Below are 24,923 nucleotides of genomic sequence, written 5' to 3' on the forward strand. Positions count from 1 at the left end.
CACAAAATGTTTCTTGTGACATCTCTGCAAGAGGGAGTGGAGCACAGGCACAGCTGTTTGCAGACAGCATATAACGCCCATGGGGAGAAACAGCTTGGTTTATAACAAAATAACTTCTTTGGCTTTAAAGCTGGCAAGAGTGTGTATGCACCAGCCCCTCTCAGCTTGGCAGAGCAAGCAGAACTTCTCCGGAGGGTTACAGTGTCCTGACAAGCTGAAGGATAAGCTCACTTAAAAGTGTAAAACGCAGTTTCATTATGTATGAAATAACATTTATAGGCACTCTAAGAGTGCAACTGAAAATGAAACATCTTGGTATGAAGCTCACATCACATTTGGTTGTTTTTCAGAGAACTGTACCATAGCTGAAGCAGCTGTTAGGAATCACTTGTTATAATGGCTATCAGACAGAGAAAATCCAATCCTGAAGGGTTCTGTTTCATTAGCTAACCTAAAAAATACATAATTGTTGCGTAGGCATGTATAGAACAACATTTAGCACCTAAACTGATAATGGATTGGCCAGGACCAATTTGCTAATAGCAATGCACAACGCAGCCAGCCTGTAACAGGGCAGGATAGCTATGGGAGCTGCTGAGCCAGTGCTGGATCCTTCCTGCAACTGGAGAACATTTACAAGCATTACAAAGTATACTGGTTTTTGTTTTGTTTGTTTTTGTTTTCTTTTAAAAGCAACAGTATTCTTTTTTGAGTTAAATTTGCGGTTATGGCTCAGTTCAGTTCCTTCTTCCCAAAGTCAAGCAAAACCCAGAAGGAGGCATGTTTCCTTTGACTGAAACCAGAAGAGTTGGTCCTGCTAGCTGACCCTTGGGTTCATACCTCTGGGTCCTGGTTCAGGACTGCTGCAGCCAAGCTCAGCCTGCAGAACCAGCTCCTCCGCAGCCCTTGTGCCCACAGCCTTCACCCCCTTCATTATCCTGCTACCCACATACCTGCTACCCATACAAAGGCACCAGTGGGCCTTTGAATACAGATGAGCCATGGCTGTCTGTGGCCTCTGGAAAACACAGAAACCTCTGTCCCAGCCAGTCTGTAAATTGGATCACCAACAAGTAGTCCTCATGGCTGCCAAAGGATCCACAGCTGCATAAGAACGAACCTACAGCTATGCCTGACGAGGTCAATGAGTTTCTACATGGAGCTTTTTAGATCAGGGTTTTAAATGATCTTTCTAATTTTGAAGGAGACACCAGAACCGTGGCTTGAATTGGAGCCTTCTTTGGACTTCTACCAAAGAGTCTTCCTGGGTTGAACCTCATTCAAATCTCCTGAAAAGATTAACTCCAAAACCAAGAACAGGGCTCTAAAATCAAAAGAAAGGTTTCATCTGTTTGTAAGTATGTGATATACTCTGGAAGCCTCTTGGCAAGAGAGTGGAGATAGCAGAACTGTGGTTAACACCAAGTGCTACATTTTCCATATAATCTCCTCATGGCAAGCATTAGGCTCACAAAGCTAAGAACCACCACCAGAGATTTCGCTCACCAAAGGATGACTAAAGCAAGGTCTACGTACAAGCACAGCATCACTGGCCACACTTCTTATCTAATATTCTTTATGCCAAACTAAACTTTCCTTGCAAACACCCAACCTTTCCCACGTGGAAGCCCAAAGCTCCAAGGTGAGGTGCAGGCAGGTGAGGAGCTGCGCTGCTGCCGCACAGCCATCCAGGCTCACATCACGTTCTCAATGCAACAGGCCGCACCAGCGAGTAAATAAAAGTAAAATTTATTTCGCATAGGATAGAAAAACAAGGAGAAAAAAAAAATCACATACAAGATAAATGTTAAGCAGGAAAATTTCACAGAACTCGATTAATATTTTATATAAATTCCAACTGTAAGCGCCTGAAAAAAACATGTTACTTTCTGCTCAGCCTGCATTGGAAGTTATGTTTCTCTTTTAAAGTTCTGTGTGACTTTGAGTCCAAACTTAGAGTGCCTTATCACGTACGAGTTTATGCTAAAGAACCTGTATCGCAAATTACAAAAACATCAGCATGCCAACATGCCTCTCCCTTGCCCAGGACATGCAGCCCTCCCGGTTTCCCTCAGCACTCCCCGCACTGCCAGCACCCTGTTCATAACTGGTAGCAGTGCCACCAGGCAGGCTGAGCAACCCTGCGTTCCCTTAGGGACGTACAGAGCTTTCCACGAGCCACTGTGTGTGTGTTACTGAGCACCTCCAGTAAGAGATTCTCCCTTTTTTTCTGGTGAGTACAATCTGAAAGGTTGAAGTTCATCCAAGACGTACTGTACAGACTCAAAGTACCGCAGTGACAGGCTGAGTGCACTGACAGACAGCGTTCACAACCTCACACTCACACAGCTTACACCTGGCTCTGTGCTTTCATATGAGTGCCCATATCCAGCCAACTGGCTTATCCTCCATGGGTGCACTTCTCCTCCCCAGCTCCCCTCTCCTGGCAGCCAACATTCTGCTTGAAACAACCCCACTTTGATCATCCAGCTCCACTTTTTGCATCCAACAGTAAATGCACCCTTCCTACTTTCATATTTCAGCACAGAAGAAGTTGTCTTGCAAACTATGTGAACCACAACAGCAGCTCTGTTCTCCAGCAGAGACTTACTTATACAAATGACATGTAAGCAGTCAGCGCTGCGAGGACAAACTGCTGCCATCCTTTTAAAATGGCAACCGAAGCAACTTCTCTAATAGCTCAGTCTTGCAGAAAAGAACATTTTTTATGACTCTCTTGGTGCTGGGAAATGGTGGCTTCTCAATGAGAACCTTGCAACCTTATTCAAGAAGTGGTTCATTTACAGAAATACATGCTTCCTGCACCACAAGCTGAGCTTCCTTCAACAACTCTGAACACAAATCACTGGGAGCTTTTCTCCCTGCAGCTGCTGCACAAAGTCAGAGCAGACAGCTTGTGTTTCCTTACAGAAATACTGAGCAGAAATTACTACAAAAGTTATTCTCATTTTATTTACTTTGTCAAATTAAACAAAGGTGAACATTCATGGCCATTGTCATGCAATGCAAATCTTGGTGCCGACATAAAAAAGCTTTGAGGTGTGAATGTTACTAAGACAATGGCATTAAAACAAAATCAGTAACTGTCAGATGCAAGCAGTGAACCCAGCTTAGTCCTTTAACACTGTGCAAACATGCTGAAGGCAGCTGGGCTGTCTGGAGAAGGGGAGGTTTCCAGAGCAATGCCAGCAATGGCACCAGTGCCACCATGTCTCACCTGGAAGCTGACCCACACCTCTCCTCACATTCAGCTCACTCAAGTTAGCAGACTGAGCACACAACAGCAGCAGGACTCGGCGCAGCACTGTGCAATGCTGCTATCAGCACTATTTATGTTGGGACGTGCAAGAACAACGACTTCATTTGTCTTGTGAAACAGAAAAGTTGACTAAAAAAGTCATAAGGCACCACTGTATCAACCTGTTCTGTATCCTTTTTAAGACTTCATAGTGAAATAAATACCTTAATACTGCTCATACTGTAAAAAGCTACTGATACGTGAAGCGATATATGGAAGATAAAATGCTGCATTGTTCTGGATTATACTAGGGAATTTTATCGTAAAAGATATAAATAGTCAAGTTGTTGCTAGTGAAAAAATACCTCTTTCTGCATTTTTAAGGTACTTTACATATATTCCAAACAGCCGTTCTGAGGAGGTTTCTACAGTACAAGGAAGTGCTGAGACCAACAGGCAGCTTGGGTTCCTCAGCTTGTTGACTGAGGGCCTTCTATGCAGCCATTTTAAGTGAGACTGAAGCTGACTTGCCAAGTCACTGGTTAAGGTCCAGACTTTCTGGTCAGCGAACCTTACCAAAAAGATCAAATACGGGATATTCTGAATGATGCAGAGGGGTGGCAGAACAATCTGCAGCATTTTACTTGAAGTAAAACAGTCATACTGGAAGCAGGTAAGTTACAAGACACAGTACAGCTCTTGGATTTTATTTTTTCTAGTTTTTTTGGCTGCATAGCTGTTTGGATATTAAAGATTTGGCAGGTCAATGTATCAAAAATATTGTATTCTTAAATTCAGAATGTTGCTACTCAAAGTTGTAAGTGCTTCAGTTTAATAACATGAATACAATAATTTATCCTTTAAGTTATTATCCTAAAAATCTTATTTGGACTTCTATTCACATAACAGTAAGCCAAAGAGACAGGCACTGTGCATAGTGGACACGTTTAAGTGACATCCATAAAATACATAGAAATTCAGTACTGAGCTAGGCTTGATCTCAAGGTGCACCTGTCACATGGAGGTCCCATTAATATTTCTTTAAGAAACTCTTACAGCCACGACCCTGCAACTTGATGTAGATACATCCCTGCGCCTGCGCACTCAATTGCAGGTTCAAGACCGTAGATAGTAACTGAAAATATGTCATTAGATACAAAAATGTAAAAACCTGTATATAATCAAATGCTATCACAGCTAACAAGATTCTGTAAACAAATACCAAAAAGGCCAAGAAGTTACATTGCCTTGTGCTCCTCATGGTGACTGACCCAGCGGTAGGACAGAGGCAGTCTGCCCCTCCAAGCCCACTGACAGGCAAAAAGCCCCACACGCAAACATTGCAGTGGGGTTTAAGCTCTCTTCAGATACACTCCCTGGATTTTCTAGGGCTAACTTCATTCTAGCCTCAGCTTAGGTTCACATCTCTCACACTAGAGAAACACTTTCTTAACTAACATGACCTATTTTATTTTTTTTTTACCCAGTGAAACATGGCTGCTGGTATAGGCTTTGTAGGGGTCCCAAGAAGCATGCTGTAGAAATGCTGTTGAGGAGACAGAGGAGAAATTTTTCAGGGTTAAACTTCAGAAGTCCAATTAACTATTATTTGGCAATATTCAAAAATTCAGAATTAAAACCTTCCTCGAATTTTCAAAGGCATTTTACATGCATTTGGATTCTTTTACAAAACACACTCATTCAATGAACTCTTTTCTCAAACACAAAATTCAAAAGCCATTAAACATACAAACCGATTGTCACAACGTCAGAATACTTTTCTCTTTCTTCTATTAGCGTAAGTCTCGCGGCTCTCTGCTGAGGCTCCCTTCAATGGAGGTTGAAAGAACAGGCTTCATGGTAAACTCAGAAGGCCAAATCTTCCCATCCTCTTGAACCAGTGCAGATAGCAAATTTTGGAGCTCGTGCTCCCACTTGAACACACTAACCCAGACCTCCTTCACGACATCAAAGAGCTTCCACCTATGCACATTTTTGACCTTAGCTGCTCTGCTGTTACATGAGTCAACTACAATCTCTCTGAGACTGTCACCTGAGCCTCAGGAAATTTTTTAAATTAAAAACCCATCATTTAATTGTACCAAAGAAACAAACGGAAAGCAGTTTGTGGAGCACTGGTGTTAGAAACGTTTTACAGAAAGAAAAATTACAATAACTGCTGCATTTCCACTAAGACTACTTTCGAAGAATTCTTTGCAGGTGATCTCAGGAAGAGTGTGTTGCAATAATCCAGAACATGGATGACTGTAAGATGGTCCACATCAAAGTAGAAAAGCACGAAGTGATTAAAACTGTAATGTTATTACAAAACAAGGAAAAAAGTTGTAAAAAAAGATATTTTTATGCTGCCGAATTCTTCACTTGTGCTCTTTTTTGGAAGATTCTCTGCAGATAAAAATAAGGCCAGAAACACTCCATCCTCAGGACAGGACGTGCTATCTATCGTATAAAACAAAATTACTTGACTAAGCTGAGGTGAAAAGATTTAAGACAAGCTTTCGGTTCCCATGTAGTAGGAGTATGGCTCGCAGAAGCAGATGGACCAGGTCAGGCAAGCAAAGAAGGCTCCAGAGAATTCTCAGCTATACAGTATTCCCTGGCAGTTGGTTTATAAACAGCAAACAGATTGTATTTGATAGATCAAATAATACAGCCACTGTACCCCACATGAATGAAACAGCTTTGTTCCAGATCTCGTTAAATTCAAAGCCAGACCTCTGTGGAACTCTCAAGAGGACAGGGCTGGACCCGGTAAGCATGATGCATGTATGTCGGGCGTGGTCCATAAAATGTCTTTCAGGACAGCCTGCAGTACAAGCAAACAAAATTTATAGCTTTGAGCAACTATAGTTCATAAGCTTTGTCTATTACTTCTGTAATAGACTGAAGTTTATTCCAGCTGACAAGCCAAAAGTGGAAACAGAGCAAAACAGACAACTTTCCAACAATGTGGACAGGAGAGCTGACTTGAAGGAAACCTTGTAAAACAGATGGCGCCCAAAAAAGGGCCAGAACCCACTTCACCTTGGTATGGGGGGAAGTGGGGGGACACCTCTTTCTTTTCGACCAGAGCCTCCTGAAAAAAGAAGAAAGTTTTCCATTACTTTTTATAGTGGAAGTTCACATCCAAGCCAGAAGATCTACTCATTTCCTTGTCTAACCATTTAGAAAGTATCTTTCTAGTTTCTGGTTAGTTTACTAAACAATGCAAGAACTTCAAACAATGTAAACTTAAGTTTGTAACTACTAGTATCTCCAAATGCCTAGGAACTACTAGCATTTCAGTCCTTTGCTCCCTTTTCAAAGCAGGTCAGTCACTCTTACTATATAAACACATATGGTCTCAGTGCTACTTGCAGCATGTGTATGTTTCAATGAAAGCTGCAAGCTCTAGAAGTAATGTTTCAAAGCTCTTCATGTATTTCCCAAAATGAAGATTTTCAGTCAAAACTGACTTCTTTGACACTCTTTGTGGAGTAATAGGAATGGGAAGAAAGGTAAGAGCCAGAGAGAAGGGTCAGAGACTAACAGGAATTTCTGCTCCACACCAAAACCTCATAATTTGGAAACAGGACAGACAGAGAAACACGTGAGTGTACAGATGATTACAGGATAACTATGAGCACTGTTGTGACCTATTGTGAAAGAAGTGAATTAATCCTTGGGTGTACCAGGCCAAATGGTGCTAACTAATGGAATGCCTGAGACTCAACTGGAACAGCATGTAACACTGATAAAAAAAGATGAAATCAAGCTGAAATGTATACAGCAGCAATATCAATGATCGGAGAAAGAGAATTTAGCTTGGAAGAAGAGTGTAATCCATCCTGATATAATGACCTCAGCAAACCGAAAGTTGAGAGAAGAGTATGACTTGTCTTAAAAAATAAAAAATAAAAATAGCAGGGGCTTAATGTACCAGCAAGGAAGAATAACTAAAACTCAAGGATGATTTTGGCACACAAATAAATGAGTCATGCATAGATTTAGATGGGGAATGAGAAAGAAGTCCTAGAAGAGAGTTCCAAGAGGAGTAAGAGGGACAAAACCAGACAAACAAAAATCAAAAGGCAAAACTGGGATTTTGCAGCTCGGGCTGTCTGTAGCAGAATATTATGGACAAAGTGGTATCTTACAATACAGGTTACAACTTAGGAACAAAACAATACTCCACCCATCCCACTCTGTAGTACAAGTTTAAAAGGGCTTGTGCCTGCAAACCTGTATTTAGCATTTTCTGTGTGGTGGAGAGGAGAAAACAAGATGTTGGAGAAGTTTTGAAACCTCACTGCACTGTTTCATGGAAGATATGCTGAAATCTCAACACCAGAGGTGGAACAAACTTACCTCGGTTTTCATTTCTTGCTAGTTTACTGGGATAACTTCTATTCACAGGTACATATGGCTCTGGAGGTGGCAAATCAGATATAGGATGAAAAGAAAATCTGCTTTCCCACTCATCTGAAAGAACAACAACAACAAAACAAAACAGAACAAGATGCGTTTTACTGGTTGGTTGTGTGATACAGCTTCAGAAAAATCAACAATACTAATATCGAATTTCTTACATGTTTTCTATTGCAAAATGCTTTGATAGCTGAATATTGAACCAGCATCCTACTAGGTTATTTACCAGGACCCAGTTTTAATATGCTTATTCCCAGTGGTTACAACTAGAAACCAGAATGTAAAGGCACCACAGGTTCTGAACCAGCAAACCACTTAGGGAAAAAAAATATATTTGAAACCCATCTGCCTTATCTGAAGTGCAAAGATGATTCTAAAGTGTGAGTTACAGTTTAATTTTCTTGCTTGCTTGCTTTTCCTAACCTCATAAATGTCAGAAATATCAACTTCCATAGCCATCCATAATTAGCCAAAAGATGCATCTATCCTTCGTAAATGACAACTCAAAAGAAAAGCATAATGAATCTTTAAAACTCAGCTATCTTGAATCTCACCATTTCAATAAACACCAACAAGAAGAGAAACTTGACATCTTCAGCAGTGTTCTGACAACCTCTTCCCTCCTCTGTCTTTCAGCTTTCAGTTTTTGAGTCATCATCTAACTTGTTCTGACTTACAAGGAGTCTTAGTGTAGCTATGGCTTGAATTCACATTGCAGCCAGAACAATCCCCTTAGGACTTCTTCATGCACTGTAGCAAAGTTAAGTATGGAAAAGTGTTTCTTTTTTCTTTTTTTGTTTTCTTCTTTTTCAGACTATATTTCAAAGGGTTATTTTTAAGCCTATATTGACAACTTTGCAGTCCTGTTCTATCCTCTACCCCACACTTTTCTGCCATGTTAATGCCAAAAGCAGCTACTCAATCTCTATAAGGGCAAGTAGCTGGGAGCACAGCTTACCATCACCTGAGTCCTGGAAGCCGTTCCGGAGTGCTGATGAAGGTGGTGGTGGTGGTGGTGGTGCACCTGTTCCCGGCCGGTCTGGAGGAAGCGGTGGCCGGGGCCCACCTCTCTGGTTCTCCAGCCCAGCCCGGGAAGGCAGCTGGGGAGCAGCAGGTAAAGCCCTTGAGGTGCTTCCATTCCTGCTGATGGGAGGTGGTGGTGGCAGGGGACCTGAAGAAAGAATAGAGACAAGCACAAAAACACTGTTTGCCGCCTATTGTTCTATAGTAGCACACTGCCGTCCGTGTCCCATGGCCTCTCACTAACAGAGCATGGGCCAGGGTCCCTGGGAAGAGCAGACCCACCTCCCTGCTCCCAGGGCTTGATGGGGAGCCCACAGCCTGCAGATGTCAGAGGAGCAGGTATATCCAAACACAAACACACCTCAGCACCCACATTCCTGCCTCCCTCAGCTGCAGTAACTCTTTAGAGGTTCTGGCCCGTGAAGCCAATTTCAAACCACTCTAAATCACATTGGCCTCAATGAGCAGTTGTGGACCGGGGATCCAGGCCGTACCCCACCAACTCCCCATGTATCTTCACAGTGAAGCAGAAAAGCTCTGCATGGCAACGTGAATGCACAGCCCATACATGCTGGGAAAGTGACGTTCCCTGAGCAGCAGTAAACTGGGACAGGAGAGGAATCCACAGCTTGGACAGGAGGAGGCCACGCAGAGGGTGTGGAGGGCTGCACATGGCCAAAGGTCTCAGCACCTCTGCTTGGTGCAGTTGGGCAATTGACAATTATGTTCATTTTCCTAAATGCTTCCTTGTTCTGATGAAATCTAGTTACAGACACATACTGGAAAACCAGAATAGTTTCTCTCCCCAAACCTTATTAAAACCCATCATCTACCTCAAACCATTGCAGAACAGTATTTACATTTATAATTTATATCTCTAGCTTCCTTCTGCTCCTTGAGTCAGCAGAAAGGCAGTGTACATTTACTAAAATCTGCATCAGAAAAGAGCTAAACAGGAACCTCCTGTGGAAGCAGAGCTTGTCACAGGAGAAGTTCCTGCAGTGTCCGAACAGTCACAGCAGTACTCTGCAGCACTGCTCTGTGTCCCCCAACAAATGTGAGACGACTCCAGCAGCCAGGCAGCCATGTGCCAGCCTCTGTGAGTGCACTGAGGTGCAGCTTCCTTGTGTTATGGGGCCTTTTTGTGTCCCAGCTCCTTCAGCTCCACAAGGAAAGCCATCAGGCACATGAGGAGCAACTCTTAAAAGTTACAAACAATGATTGTCAGAGGACAAAACATGTGATGAAATAACCTGATGGAGACAACGCTATTTTCAGTCTCATTTTGAATCTGTGCCTAGCAGGTAATGACAGTTAGTCACGCTGTAGCAACTGCCTCCTGTTAAACAACTGCCAGATCGGCCTTCTATTAAAGTAATTTGTATTTTGCTGTGTTTGTGCCTTCCAACACGTAGGAGGCCAGCCTTTCCATTCATGACAACACTACCATTAACTCACACTGGCTAACTCAGGAAGGTGAATGTTGTCACTTCACGGGAGCTGGGTAAAACAGGTCCCTGTTGGTACAGAATTTGGTGGGCAGCCCCTTCGTTACAGCAACTACACAAAACCTGCCCCGATCCGTGAGTTAGTCGGGAATGCACAGTAACATTCCTACGGCGGTGCCCACAAGCCCTTATTTTTCAACTGCAGGATCCCTTGTGCCCAACAGCTCCGTGCCCCAGCCCCTACCTGCTCGGCTGGGGGGATCCCTGATGGGCGGAGGGGGCCTCTCGCTGGGCGGTGGTGGCAAAGGGCCGGAGCGGCCGCTGCCAGAGCTGGGCGCAGCAGGGGGCACCAAGGACAGGTTTCTTTGGGGCAGTCGTGGCATTTCATCACTGCTGGCGGGACCGGGGGGCACAGGAGGTGGCCCCGGCCTGCTGGGGGGTGGCGGGGGCGCAGGAACACCGAGGGGTGGCCGTGGTGAAGCGGGCACAGGAGGCTTGTTGTTCTGCGGCGGTGGTGGCGGCAGGGCCATGTCTCGGCTGGTAGGTGGCCGGTGCCCGGAGGGAGGGGGCGGTGGTGGTGGCTTCTCGTCCACTGGTGAGCGGCCAGGTGTGGGTGGCAGTGGTGGTCTGCCCGAGTAGGGGGCTGCTGGGCCTGGGTTGGGCTGCCGCAGGGAGCCAGCGGACCCTGAGCCCCGGCTGCCTGGGAACGGCGGTGGTGTCGGCCCCAGGCTGGGCTGGCGGTTGAGGACAGGCACTGGCGTTGAACCCCGGCTGTGCAGATTGGAGGCAATGGGCCGGGGTGTGCTGGGCACCGGTGGCGGTGTGGCATCAGGCTTAGAACCCACATCGGGCCTAGGTGGCGGCAGGCGGCTCCTTTGTGGGTCAGCAGCTGGGCTCCGCTGCCCCAGTGGTGGCCCTGGGAAGCGAGACGGGCCGCTGGGTGCTGAGAATGTCTTGGCAGCTGCAGAACGGGCTCCAGGCGGCAGTGCGGGTGGGCGGGCTGCCCCAGCATCTGGGCAGAAAGAAGAGAGTCGGGGAGAAGGCATCAGCAACCATGGAGAGGGCTTTCCTCACACAGCAACACTGTGCTGGGACACAGCTGCCCAAGTATTCGGGGATGCTCTGCAGGAACAGCTGGCAGCAATCAGTGCTATTTGGGATCTGCATCACAGCAGTTAGGTCCTTCCAGCTCATGAGGAATGGCCTGTGGGGGACCCAAGTGACAGCAAGTATACAGCCCTCATGGAGCAAGCAGTAACGTCAGGAGGGAAGAAGAGAACTGGTGAAGAACTAGTATTTCATACCAGCAACTCAAAAGCAAAAGGAGCTGCAGCTTTGACAATTTAACTATTTAACAACTTAACAACTGCTGTCTAGCAAAAGGGCTTTGCAGTCCTTTCTAGTATTTGTGAACTACTTGTGTATTTGTCAGCAAGAAGGCAGCCAGCCTTGCAGTTGAAGAAACACTGTCCTGTTGTGCCAGGAACTTTTGCATTAATACAAGTTCCCAAAATAGACTATGACACAATAGAAAATACCAGCTCCAAGAGACTGTTTTGTACAAATGGGCTGAAAAATTACATTAGTCCATAAAATATGCAGGATTCATAATATTTTATGACCCCTGTTGTCCAGTCCTCCTGTGTGAAATGCTACATCCTTAGCTTTAGGAAACTCAGGAGTTGCAGATCTCCTTTGTTTGAAGGGGCACGGGGCTCTGGGCAGCTGTTTAGCCAGCTAGAACAACACAGACTGTGCCCTCCAACTGCAGCACACGCAGCAGCCAGCTGGGATGCCTCATTTACCCTAAGTGGTAAATCACACTCTTGAGGAGCTGACGCAGATGTACTTTCCAAATGGAAAGTTGATCTTTTTTCCTGGTACAGAAGGGAGAAATAATCCAGAATCTATTGTGCTCCCTTCTGGTCCTGCACACTCACAGCTAAGGCAGGACCTCCCTCTACTTTGCAGGCAGCCACTCAACACTGCCGAGATCTTTAGTTTTCATTAATAATTGGGAGAAGGAGTGGAAAGTGGGGTCTCACTTCCCCTTCATAAATCCTACTATTAAGAATAAAACAAGACTCAAGATGAAAATTTCATTTCTTGATAAACTAAGATGTCTGAAGACGTTCTCAATCCCAACAGGTAATTTATTGCTGCGGTTTGTAATTAATGTAAGTGATGTGATGTTTACTTGTTTGCACTGAAATTGCAAGATCTTCTTACCAGCATCTCGACTCGCAGCAGATCTGAGCTTTGGCATTCCTGCTTGAAAAAGGCCTCCAAGGCCAGGTGGTCCACCACCACTGAAGCCGCCGCCACCGCTGCCAGCGCCAAAACCCGCACCGCTGCCACCGCCACCTCCTCCAAAGCCACCGCCACCTCCACTGCTTCCTTTGGGTTCTGTTGGGAAAAAAGTCCCCCATGTTATGCAGAGAAGTGAGGCTGATCCTACAAAGTATTTTCTTTCATTACAGCAACACTTGTAAGTGGGGAGAAAAGGACAAGCTTTCAAAACACTTAAGCAAGCCTTTTTTCAGGCTGGATGTCACAGCCACCACTACCACTATTATGCCATGGAAGAGGTGGAGCAATAAGCATAGCTACTCAGTTCTATTAAGCCATCACTTTCCTTTTGGCTGCGCTGGACTGGAAAGCAGAGAAACAGTCACTCTGGAGAATTTGGAACTGAAAAATGGATGGAACCTCTGAGAATATCATGTTGTCTTGGCTAACATCTGTGTAGCTGCTTTCCATTTCTTCATACCATTGTTCTCTTATCCTTCACCTCCATTTCTCCATATGTCATGTGAAGGACATCAAATGAGGAAAATGAGGAATGAGAGAGGAAGACAGAGGTGTTCTTCCCCTTGGGGGCACTTCTGGTGAATGGAACAGATTTTATTTCTGATGACTTTCCTCTATGCCCAGAAATGCAATGAGATTATCATTAGCTGCCATTTTATTCCAATATAAAGGAACTATTTTATCAGTCCTCATTTCCTCTCCTGTTTTTCTCTAATATTTCCCATCGCTGGTGTCTCTCCTCAACATTTGTGCCGCGACAGTGTCAAGGCACTAGAAGTACAACGAAAGCATTTTCAGTGATAAATACAGGGAAGAACCCTACTTAGAACATCACTGTGAAACAAGCAGGCCCACAGGTTGGAATATCTGTGAAGATCAGTTCCCCGATGACAGGCTACCCGGCTGACACCCAATTGCTTAATTTCTTGGCCTCTTGATTTCCACAACTTTGGGTGGGTAGAAGTTTCATTGACTGTAAAGTAATTAAAACCTGTAGATGAAAAGCACTTCTAATAATCCCACCCAGAAAAAAGGAGGAAGAATGTGTTCATGGGGGAATGTTTCACATCATCCGTCTGTTCTTAAGCATGTTAGCTCAGTTCAGCACTGACTCACACAGGGTGTGAACCTCTGGAGAAATGCTTCTAACTATGTTTTCGTCTTTCTTCATGATTTGTTAATTCATGTAAACAAGATAATAAACTCTATCATTTGAATCTCACTGTTTAGCCTTCCTTTAAACCCCTTAACTTCTTTTCTCCAGCTCATTAGAATAGCTAGAACATGTAACTTAGCATTCAGAGATGATACTCAAGTGTTTAAAGCTAGGCATCTGGCTGATGATAGACTGTACCTATTTCTTTTCTAAATTCCTATTTGGTCACATGTCTGTTGGTGTTTCCTTCTTTCCTCATCACCTTTCCATCACAGTCCAGCCTTTAAATTGCATGGCCACATCCAGACTGAGTTGTATCACATTTGTTAATCTGTCTGTAGAAATCTCTTCTTTCCCTAGGCAATAAATGCTATGTCACAGCCACAGCAGGCCTTTGTTCCTTGTCTACCTCCTGTTTCTATTCTCTCCTCCTGATTTTTGCTATGGGGGCTTTTCCAGCTTTCTCTTAGCACATGCCACGGTGTGTAGCGAGAGCCAGCAGTGGCTCAGCTGGATGGAGATCTCCTCCCCCCTCACAGGCAAGCTAAGCTGCTATGCTGTGCCAGGGCACTGCCTGGCAGGCTGAGCAACAAGGCTTAGCCAAAAAGATAACACCCCTGACTCGCTCTGGCAGCAGCCAGGCTACATGCAGCGCAGCAGCACCTGGCTGGGGCTGTGGCTCTGACTGCTTCCAGCACTATGGGTCCATTAATAAGCCAATGGTGCCATGCCACGGCTGCCCTTATTTTTGTGCACTTCCTTCTTCCCGCTGTCCTCAGTACTGAAGGGAGCTTCTCTGCCTAAGCTACTGTAGCTTCTCAGCAGGTCCCCTAGTAGGGTTTCCATGGTGTTCTGGTTTAAGCAAATAAGAAAATGAATTGCGTTATGAGAGTAAGCGAGCAAACTGATGCCCACATTTCATAAGCACTACTTGATTTCTCAGCTCATTTAATCCACGAAGAACAGAATTTATTTTTGTATATACCAGCTCTGGGCATTTTGTTTTACCTGCATTTCCCATGGCAGTTCATCTGATGAGAGATAAATAATTTACTGCATTCAGATATATAGAACCATTTAAGTACACAAACTCAGCCATGCAGAATCATACTTACTGTCTAGAATTGGAGCACTTCTGTCATTAGTAACAGTCTTCTTTAGCTTTTTTCCTTTGGTGATATCAGATAATAGAGCATTTCGCCCTGCCTGTTCTGACCTGCTTAGAGTTGGTTTTTCAGTATTTGCCTGCAAAATAAAATTAAAAATGAGGAGGTAAAGTTAACCTCAAATTTTAGATACGCAGTTCTGTTCAAATATGGTAGTTATCTTAGACCTTAATTTCTGTTATAACAACCCACTGTGGTAGTATGCCATATCTGGTTTTGTGAATTATGCTATAAGTAGCTGTCCTTGTCACTGACTCCAGGCCCCAGGCACTGCTGCTACTTACAGTTTACTGGAAACAGAACACTTTTGTTTGAATTCATCTATTTTTTTTTTTAATTCAAGAGTCTCTGATTTTTTAAAGCCAAAGCACATCTGTGGAAAATTACCGTTTTGGAGACTGAGCCTGGGCAGACTACTAACACAATTAGATTACAGAAAAAGATGGACATTTCTGAAAGTTGTGGTGAAACTGGAAATACACAAGTTCTAGATAAATTGGAAGAAAGATGGAGTTCTGGCTACACACGTCTATATATGGTTACTTCTTCCAGGAAATGGTGGTTCCTGAAAAAAAACATTGTTAAGGAAGTTTCATGAAAGTTAGTGAGAGCTGCCATGGAGGGTCCAAGCACAGAGCCTGTATTTTGCTTGTGGTGGGCGGTGAGGGAAAGACTATGTCATGCACTCAATCTGGGTAACCAGCTAGGCCTTTGGTATGAAAACATTTGAGTACCCTACAACAGCATTTCCAGAAGCTTTTTCTTTCTTGTCTGCCCGATGAAGAGCAAACACAGCCCAGGGCAGGCTCTGTTCCAGCTTAGGCTGATTGAAACCAGGTCCAGTGTAGTTTCACCCACTATGTTGTGCCAGCAGTGGTTCTCATGCCTTCATACCACAGACTGGCTGAGAAAGCCAAGCTGGCTAAGAACTATCCTTATAAAAAATAAAAAATGAGATTGATTTTTGCCTCAGGTGCTCTGATCAGTTCACTGCCAGGTCACATGTGTTAGAGAGGGACAAAGGAGAAAGTGAGAGTGCATGGCTGGGGAAAGGCAAGGAGAGTGCAAGACATCAGTTCCTCCCAGTTAGACAAGCTGCGCCTCCCCACCCAGGATCCACGCTCCAAGGCAAACAACTAGTATGGGAGGAAGAGGAAGTGAATGTGGCTAGTGACATCCACATGAGCACTGAAAGGGAATGGAAGCAATGGATCCTCTTGAAGGAATCAATCAACCATATACAAAATGCAGGAAAACACCACAGACACGAGCACACCATCATCCATCAGTGTATCTGTATATCCCTTTCAACATGACAAGCAGCAAGATAGGACAGCATGTACACTGCATCTAGCTCCTGAAAGACTTACCAAGGCCAGTGTTGGGGGCGGCGGGGGTGCAGGAGGGGGAGGCACAGGCATGGTGGAAGGCTGAGCTCCAGCTGATCTTGCTAAGAAATCTGCACAGCAAAACACAAAATGCAAAGACCCAGAGATTAATAAATCTGTCACTTTTGGGAGGTACTTTCTTCAAACCAATCCTGCATCTAGCAGGCCTATCTATTTTTTATTTTTATTTTTATTTTTAAGATTAAGCAACCTGTTAAAAGCACTTCATGTTTAATTGTATGGATAAAAACTGCATCCTTAAATAGGTGCTCCCTGCATGATCTCCATAAGCATGCAAACTCTAAGAAACACATACCTAGTTCTGTACACACACACAACCATTGCATACTCTTTTGCTCTGGCAATGCACAAAAATGTAATGTGGTCACATGCAACAATAGAATACACAACCGAACTCTGTTTAATCCAACAATCTTGTTCCTGTGGAATTATAGCAGAATAACCTCTTTGGTAAACCATCAACCTCTGTTTCTGCAAGGCACCATCCCTTCAGGATTATACTCAAAAAGGGATGTTGACCTTTTGAAATCCTTCAGCTGCTGGAAGACAACACCCCCTCACTGTTCTGGGTATGGTGCAAAGGCAGACCTCCAGGAAAGACTCAAGCACCTCCTCTTTCAGCTTGCTCTGAAGAAGCCAGACTCTACCACCACCTCTGAATACACCCTCCTTCTCAGAAGCAGCAAATGCAGCCATGCTCTGTGCATGTTCCCTGAGGAGGAAGAACAAGCGAGCTGCTGTTCAGGGGAAAGCCTGGCAGCCAGAGACCACTTCTCCAGCTCTGCTGCCTGAGACCAGGCTCCTGCTTTTTTCCCCACAAATAAGTCCAGTAATTCCAGAACAGGCACACGCAGGATGTAAAAACTCACTGAAACTGAAAAACACTGTGGACTTTTTTTTTTTTCCTCCATCACAAAGGCTGTTAGTGACATTTTAGCACACTACTAGCAGAAATTGTACCTACTGGAAGCTCAGGGGTTTTCCTGATGGTGCTGAGACTTTTCAGTAGTTTGCTGTGCTGCCTGCCCCTAAAAATACTTTTGCTTTGAGGGACCTGATGACAGGCTCATCCCTGAGCTTGTGTAGGAGAAGTGCAGAGCATCCTATGTCAAATTTTCACGGAGAAAGGGGCTTGGAAAGGAAATGAGCACATCACCCCTAACTCAAGCTGACAAGGAGTTCAGAGCAGAGTGGCATGGGGCAGGCTCAAGGCATTACCACTATGTCTGGTGCGGGGAGGTTTTATTTTCCCCTGCTGCAGATGCTGTTGCTCTTTCCTGTTACTGAGAAAGCACAAGCAGAGAGGAAGCTGATGGATGGACAGACTGACAAAGAGGAAACTGTGCGAAGCCAACTCTGTGCAGCACTGTGCAAACACCACAGTCACAAACCCTGCAAACTGACACAAGTCTCCCACCCACTCACCCTGCAGGAGTTACCTCTCCTATGGAGGCATCACCAGGGAGGCACAGCTTTCAGGTTCCCAAGATCTGCCTGAATCCACTTGTATTTCAGACTTCTGAGTTCCCTGCAATCAGTCCCCACGTAAAACTCTGCTGAGCCCTATTCTTCCCTCATCTTATTATCCTAAATTCAGTACTTAAAATCTGAACTCTATTAAAAGAACTAAGACTAATGCTGCTTTGTTCGACTTCCTGTTTAAAAAAATAGTCAACAGGAAAATTATTTCTTTCAGCAGACCACAACCATCCTGTTTCTTAACACAGTCTTTTCACAGCTGCAGTTGTCTCTAGCGTAACTGTGCCAGTAAGCTACTTCACTTTTAACTCCTTCAACTGATCAAAATGAGAAGCTGCTCTCTGCATTGCTCTGGTAAGAGACTGAAGCAGTCCAGAAAATGCCCCCTGAATCTTATTGGTGCTCCATATGCCAAGGGAAAGCTCCTTGAGAAGGGAGGATGAAGTTTGTTTTTTATCAGACTTTTAAATTAATTTCTTAAGGCAGCTCAAACCTGCATGCAGCAAGCCAGCTAGCTGATCTACAGTGTCCTCTGCAACAAACAGCATTTTTGCAAATGTATAACTTGCCTACCTCCCTGTCTGTTAAATTATTGCTTTCGGCGTGTTTGTGCTGTTCTTTTCTCCTTCCTTTCCTTCACTGGGTTGTTTTGGATTAGTTTCTCAAGAAATTGGTGGGAATAGAGGAGGAGCAGGGTAGCACTCAAAGCCTGAGCTCTCTAAGGAGAAGCCACTGCCCATGGAAGCATTCTACCACTCCGAGACCCTCCCTGACACATTGCTTGCAAGGACGTAAGGGGGAGAAAAGCACTGGTGCCTCCTGCTTGCCTATCCCTTCCCCCAGAGATGTATCAATATCTACCTAATAAAGACGTATGTATCTCTTTCTATATGTAGCTGTAGAGATATGTATGTGTATAGATACATACAGATACATAAATACACATGCAATCAATCTGAAAGTAATGCCTCCTATTCATATCTATGGAAACTACAACCGATACAAAGAGCACAATAACACTCTTCGATGTAGCAGAGAACGTGCTCTAAAATACTATTTTTCAACATAGTCAACACCATTAACTGTGCTTTTTTTGCTAGCAATGAACAAGAGGCTGTATGCTGTGCTTCTAAAAATGTGCATAGCCATTCAGAACATGGCTCATCTTTCACCTTGCAGTCACCACTGCTGAAATGCACCATCCACTGTCTCACTGTGCTCACATCCACTGGCTGGTCATCATAAGCATTCAGCAAGCATCAATGAATGTCAGTGGGTGTCATTTTTTCTGCATGGAGGAATTCAGTTCCACACCTTTGTTCCATATGCACTTCCATGTCAGACACCATTCTGTTAGACCGCCCTTCCGCTGCCATCTGTCACATGGCAACACCATGTAATGGGATACTGGTGGGAAGGTTCAACCTCTACTGCCTCGACATTTGCCTGACATCATGGGCAAACATAATAGAACAGGAGGCATTACTTTCAGAGCAGCCCTCGTATCTATGGATCTACCCTAAAGCGTATCCAGTTTCTACGTCTGTCCTATTGAGAAGGATGACTCTCACTGTGGCTGCAGTGCCAGCTGCCTACCAGCACTTCTGGTACTGAAGGGCTTTATCAGCAGAATGGGTGGAAGCCAGACATGCAGCTGCACACTGGACAGCTTACCGTCCAGCTGCTGCTGAACAAACCCTATAGCCCATGATCATCTGCTAGGAGTGCTGGCAAAAGGCATTTTGCAGGCATAAGGCAAGTTTCTGAGACCGGTCAAACTTTGGCAGCGCTGGCTTCAAATTGTTTACACACAGTGCTCTTGGTCTGAAGCTGTGATATTTTCAGTGATATTTTCTTGGAAAAGATCTGCTACAATGGATGTGACAATTTAGAGTAATTTTTGGTGGACAAATCAAACGAAAAGCGGTAACTAAATGTAAGGTATAAATTATATGGTCCTGGAATATGCCTTTTAGATGACTCCACTAGGTCACACATTGAGCGCATGTGATATTCCTTGTTTAGAAGTGCAGTGTGGAAATCATGGAAATACTGGGCTTTGTTAGAAACGTTCCTCAGTCTACTGAAAGGACAGCTTTCCTGTACCCAAGTAGGAAACACAATTCCTAGGCTTCTGTTATACCCTAGAGCATATACTTCCCTTAGGAGCCATCAGAACAAAGATGACAAGGCATTAGTCAGAAACCCGCATGCTCATACTCAAGAATAAATGCATCCATTACACAGCCAGTAAGACACACCAGTCTGACAAATTTTAGTTTAAACGTCAATGATCCTTATAGGCCCCCTCCAACTTAGGATATTCTATGGTTCTATCTACATTCAACACAACACCACCTCACTCCTACTTTTGCCCCTCCCCAACTCTGCTTCTGCTGCTGAGAAAAAAAAAGAAAGAGCATCAGAAACTCAAAATGCAACAACAATTAGCACCTGCTGCTTTTGAAGCTCAAACTCATCTGTGCACAGTGTAGCATTGGACTCAAGTCTTGCCGCTGCTTTGTTCACCACTGCTTTGCATGAAGCACAGAGGAGTCCCAGGATGCTAAGTGCAACTCTGCAGCTAGAGGGAAGCTTTGGCTTTTGTCTTATGTGTCAGCAATGGACTCAAGATTCATTATTTGCACTCAATCAGTGGGAAAGAGCCTATTTTAAGGAACAGACATTAACTCCAATTGCTAACAGCTGACACCATAAAATACGTGCAATAGTAGCTGATAAATTTTACTTACTGAGTCTGCTAACAACAGAGCTGTTTGTATCAACCAGTGTCACAGAGTATTGAAAAAGAACTCATTTCAAAAGAAAGTTAGAAGGAGCATCAGAACTTTGAGACTTGGTACACATGCTCTTGTGTATTTTCTAGTCAGTAGTGTCCATTATCGTCACTGTATGTAAATATTAGGCTTAAATCCCGATAGCAGCAAGAATTAAGATAGCTATCACCAAAATGCCAGCTGCTGGGCACCAAAGATGAAGCATGTTATGATATGCAACGCATTTTGATAAGAACTAACAGCATCCAAAAAACAAAAAACCGCAAAGCTCAGGAGAGATACAATGCATTTGGCAAAGAGCCCTTGCCCTGCCAAGCAACCCACATGTAAAAGAGGCACTACACCAAAACACAAGTTCTGGGCATTTCACATTCAATTTAGTACCTCAGAGATTTCCTCTGAGTCTGACAAGTGCCAATGAGGGACATTTCATGTGGGATGCAAAGCGCGAACAACTGGGCTGCAGCTGCAGGGCTTGCCTGCAGTCAGCCATTTCGAGGCGGTCCAGGCACCCCTCGCACGCACTGAGTCACAGGCAGACAGACAGCTCGCTGTGGTTAATCGCTTCCTGCATGATTAATTTCCAAGCAGAAAAAGAGGAAGGAACAAACAACTGCAGAAATAAAACAGAAACGATATAACTCAAGGGGGAAAAATATGCAGTCACCAATTAAACGCTGATTGTCCCTCTGTGCAAAAGGGTTCAAAATCCAAAACAGTATTGATGTGGTTCCTTCAAAATGCATTGCTACCACTTATGGAAGAAAAAAATAAAAAAATGTGAATTTGAGAAAATCAGGCTTGATCACCAAGCATTTTGCTAAGGTAGCTCTCAGTACAGAAAGGACAGCAAACTAACCACATGACAAAATAGTTGGGAAATGGTATAAAAACAACTGTTTTTCCATGGGGGAAAAAAAAATCAGCTTCACACAGACAAAAATATTTTTCATGAACTATTGGCTAACAGAATACACAACTATTGAATTGTTTTGATTTGCCCACATCCCTTGCTGCTCCCCTTGCCCTTGGTGGGCCTGACACTGGGAGCACACACATCCCACGCTGCAGTCCTGTGCAACAGGAGTGCAAGAGTTTGGATGGGTGTCAGGAGAGCTCCAGGGGATGCCAAAGGTACCCACCCTGCACAACACATTGTCAGTAACTGCCACCTGAAAAACACAGCACGTTCTTCTCTCTTTTTATTAAAGCAAGAGCTCGGTTTCTATACAAATAGAAACCTGTAAAGATGTATAAATATATAGATGGTTTTAACCCCTCTAAAGGGTTCAACATGGACAACAAAAGCACTGCAGTGTGAAGCTACCTGAACAGACCACAGAGGAATTCCCCTAGATGGTGGAGAAGTATTTAGAGCCTCACAGGCCTGTCACTCACACACACAGAAAATTGGCAAAGCTTCTGACAGGTGCTTGAAGTGACCCCATACAGATGCAACTGAGACACTGTTGGGATGCTTGGTACTCACCCTACACTCAGCTCTAGCAGAACTAGGTCTTCCTCCTTTTAACTGGGATAAAGAAGGCAAATGACACATGAAATACCCCTCAGTGTTCTGGGCCCTTTAACTGCTCTTTTAGGGGTGGTTTTCACTGAAACTGCACCGCTTTTGGTGCAGGGGTTACAGGCCCACAGGGTAGGAGAAGGTCGGTTTTCTCACCCTGCCCAGAGGAAGCTGAGGTAGGAGAAGAGGCACCAACATTTCACCCTCACAACCACTTGCAGAGAACTGGACGGTCTAAAGAGAAGCTGACAAGAGAAATGACTCTACATGTGTGAAGCCCAGGGAAATTCTGCGGAGATTCCATCTCCAGAAAGTCCATTTTGTCAGGGACAAATGCCAGCGCAGAGCCGTGGGATGCCAAGAGCAGCCTCATGTGCTTGTTGCCCATAGCAAGTCATATGCAGCAGGCCTCCTCTGTCACCCCGGAGTTGTGCTGCAAAGAGCCAGCAGGGTTGCATCCATGGAAAATTACAGCTAAGAACTAGGCCACTGTGGTGTCAGAATGTTGTTTTAATCCAAGTATTTCAAGAAGTTTTTTTTTCTTCTCAGTGACATATTTTTCAAGATATGTGGAAGATTGCTGGCAGTGGCGTGCTGTGGAGGACTGCCCTGGTCACCGCTACAGTTGCTATTTGGAAAAAAAAAAAAAAAAAGCAAAGCTTTTGAACATTTAAAGTGTTTGGATGTTGACTTGAAAAAAGATGACAACTTAAGAGCAAATACACTATAGCAGAAAATTCCTCTCTCAAAATAGCAGTCACTTCCATCTAGCCCATGCTGCTGGAACTTCTTTCAACCACTACTTAAAGAAATATTTCTGCCTGCTGGGACTCTGGGAGATGGTTTCTACCATCAGCTCATTGCTGATCCACAAGGAGCACACATGCCCAGGTGCCACCCCCAGCAGGAGGTGGGGCCGATGCAGCCAGGACATTTCCAGTTATGGGACATATCCCAGCCCTGGTGCCTGTGGGACACCACCTGTGACCCTGCAGCTCACTCCCTCCTGATGGAACAGAAGCCCTTCCCCCCAGACCCTTGATAAAGAAATGCCCAGCAGCAAACAACTTCCGTCCTAGGCAAAAGCAATGCTTAAGGACCAAGCTGCTGGTATCTGAGCCCTTACTTCAGCTGTCCAGAGCACAGTTGTCTACAGCATTCAATCGCCTATCATCCAAAACAGCTTCTGGCCAGCACAAGTGTTTGAAACAATGCAAAAGACTGTATTACCCTAGGCACACTGCCCAACACAGCAAATGTGGGATTCACTCAGGGTTGAGGTAAGTAAGCCTCAGCACACAGTCCTAAAGAAAGGGATGCTTGTTTCGGTGCTCTAGAGGCTATAGGGATACACTGTCCACCTGGGCACAACATAACAGAGGGGAACAAGGATCTGATGTCTTTCTCCATCCTACTTCCTTATTCATTTCTCCTTGTGCACCATGTGTTCATGAAATGCTGTTCCTAATACACAAGAACTTCTAAGAACTTCTCTCTGCTGGGGCTGCTTTTTCCAGTGCCTCATTACTACAGAAATGATCACTTGGTGTCAGAGGATGCTCAACAGCATGCACTGTGCCACACAGTCTTCTCCCAGAAACATTAGTGGCTTTAGGCACAAGAAGCTGCTGGTAGGATGAACAGTCTGGCTCAGAAGTTAAGGCTTTTCAGAACTGCCTCCAACTTCAATTAACTCTAACTCGTAAAAAAGCACACTACACTAAGTTACCCACTTGAAGAATAGGACAACTTCTGCCAGCATCAAACTTGTAGACATATCCTCACCACACTGTGTTGCTCAGCTGTCCAATCTTATTAACATAGGGCAAATAACATCTTTTTTTACACTGGCTTCCTTGGATTTTGGACTTTCAACCCAAATACATACAACATACAGAGTAAACCCACGTACATACAATCACCATGAGACAGGTTAGTTTTACCCTACTGATGATGTGCTGTTGAGCTAGTAATCCTATTTCTCTGTTTTTTTAGGATGCTGCACATCTAAAAACTTGTTTGCTTTGTGAAGTAAGAAGGAAGTTCTGCCATTGGAATCAAAGTGACAGAAGCCTGGAAGACTTTTTTTCCCCCTTCTCTCCACTGTTTTGTAGTATAGGCCAAAAAGTATCAGGAATTAGGAGTTAGTCTGAACTGTTGCAACATTCAGCCAGCACGGAAACAAGTGAGAGGAACCAAATTTGGTAAGTGAGCTCTGGGATGCTGCTGGAGGACTTCTGCTGACTGTGGTTGCACACCAGGGTGCCACAGGTCCGCTCTGCAGTGGTACCTGCAAGGTGAGGGGCTTCTCCACCTGTCAGCCCCAAGGCTGGATTAAAAGGCTCCTGTCTGGAGGCGTAGGTTATGTGGCAGGAGCTCCAGGACCTCTGCTGCACTCTCTGCCAAGCCCAGGGAACAGTAGCTACAGGGCTGTTACCGACCTGTCCTCAATCACCAGCTTCTTCTGACCAACAGGAGGACAGGCAGCAATGATGGAAAGGATTTTACTATAACAAAGGCACACAGGAAAAGATCAAGGATCTCACACTGTCAAATTATATTATTACTCCTCCATAGGCCTAAGTCTAGAATTCAATTGGTTTTAGTTTTCCAATAGGGTTTTTTAATATAAAGTGTTTTCTTTATCACGATCAGCTAATTCTTACTAAACCTGCAGTGAACTGTGACTGGTCTACTAAAGCCAGCATCTATAAAATAATATTAAAGTGGCGACTCCCTCTAAAGGGGAAATATCTGAGGCACATCAGGGCCAGACACATGGAATGAATTTAAAACACTGTTTTCCAATCCCACTCTACGTAAATATTGCAATATTCCTAAAAGAATGCTGAAAAACTACAGTGTGATTAGTTCAGATTTCACATCAAAAGCCCAAACAAAACACTAAGTGGCCAGGACAGT

The 24,923-nt window shown here is 44.4% G+C and overlaps 1 protein-coding gene across 6 annotated transcripts in view; it reads right to left on the minus strand.

Moving 5' to 3' along the window:
- Nucleotides 1-3,453: 3,453 nt before the first annotated feature.
- Nucleotides 3,454-24,923, minus strand: part of WIPF1 (WAS/WASL interacting protein family member 1) — a 47,880-nt gene continuing 26,410 nt past the window's right edge. For 3 of the 6 annotated variants that reach the window (XM_031599445.2, XM_090144065.1, XM_031599444.2), the window contains 7 exons: nucleotides 16,161-16,249; nucleotides 14,740-14,869; nucleotides 12,388-12,564; nucleotides 10,403-11,170; nucleotides 8,646-8,858; nucleotides 7,628-7,741; nucleotides 3,454-6,356 (listed from right to left, as the gene is read on the minus strand). In XM_031599445.2, the coding sequence (XP_031455305.2) occupies nucleotides 6,301-6,356; nucleotides 7,628-7,741; nucleotides 8,646-8,858; nucleotides 10,403-11,170; nucleotides 12,388-12,564; nucleotides 14,740-14,869; nucleotides 16,161-16,211 (1,509 nt within the window). In that variant the 5' untranslated portion in view covers nucleotides 16,212-16,249 and the 3' untranslated portion in view covers nucleotides 3,454-6,300. Of the gene's footprint in view, nucleotides 6,357-7,627; nucleotides 7,742-8,645; nucleotides 8,859-10,402; nucleotides 11,171-12,387; nucleotides 12,565-14,739; nucleotides 14,870-16,160; nucleotides 16,250-17,624; nucleotides 21,705-24,291; nucleotides 24,357-24,923 lie in introns of those variants that run through there. The other 3 variants (XM_090144064.1, XM_031599446.2, XM_090144063.1) reach the window with 3 other exon arrangements.

Source organism: Phasianus colchicus, chromosome 7 (assembly GCF_987193195.1).
Source record: "Phasianus colchicus chromosome 7, bPhaCol1.hap1.1, whole genome shotgun sequence".
Classification (NCBI taxonomy): domain Eukaryota; kingdom Metazoa; phylum Chordata; class Aves; order Galliformes; family Phasianidae; genus Phasianus; species Phasianus colchicus.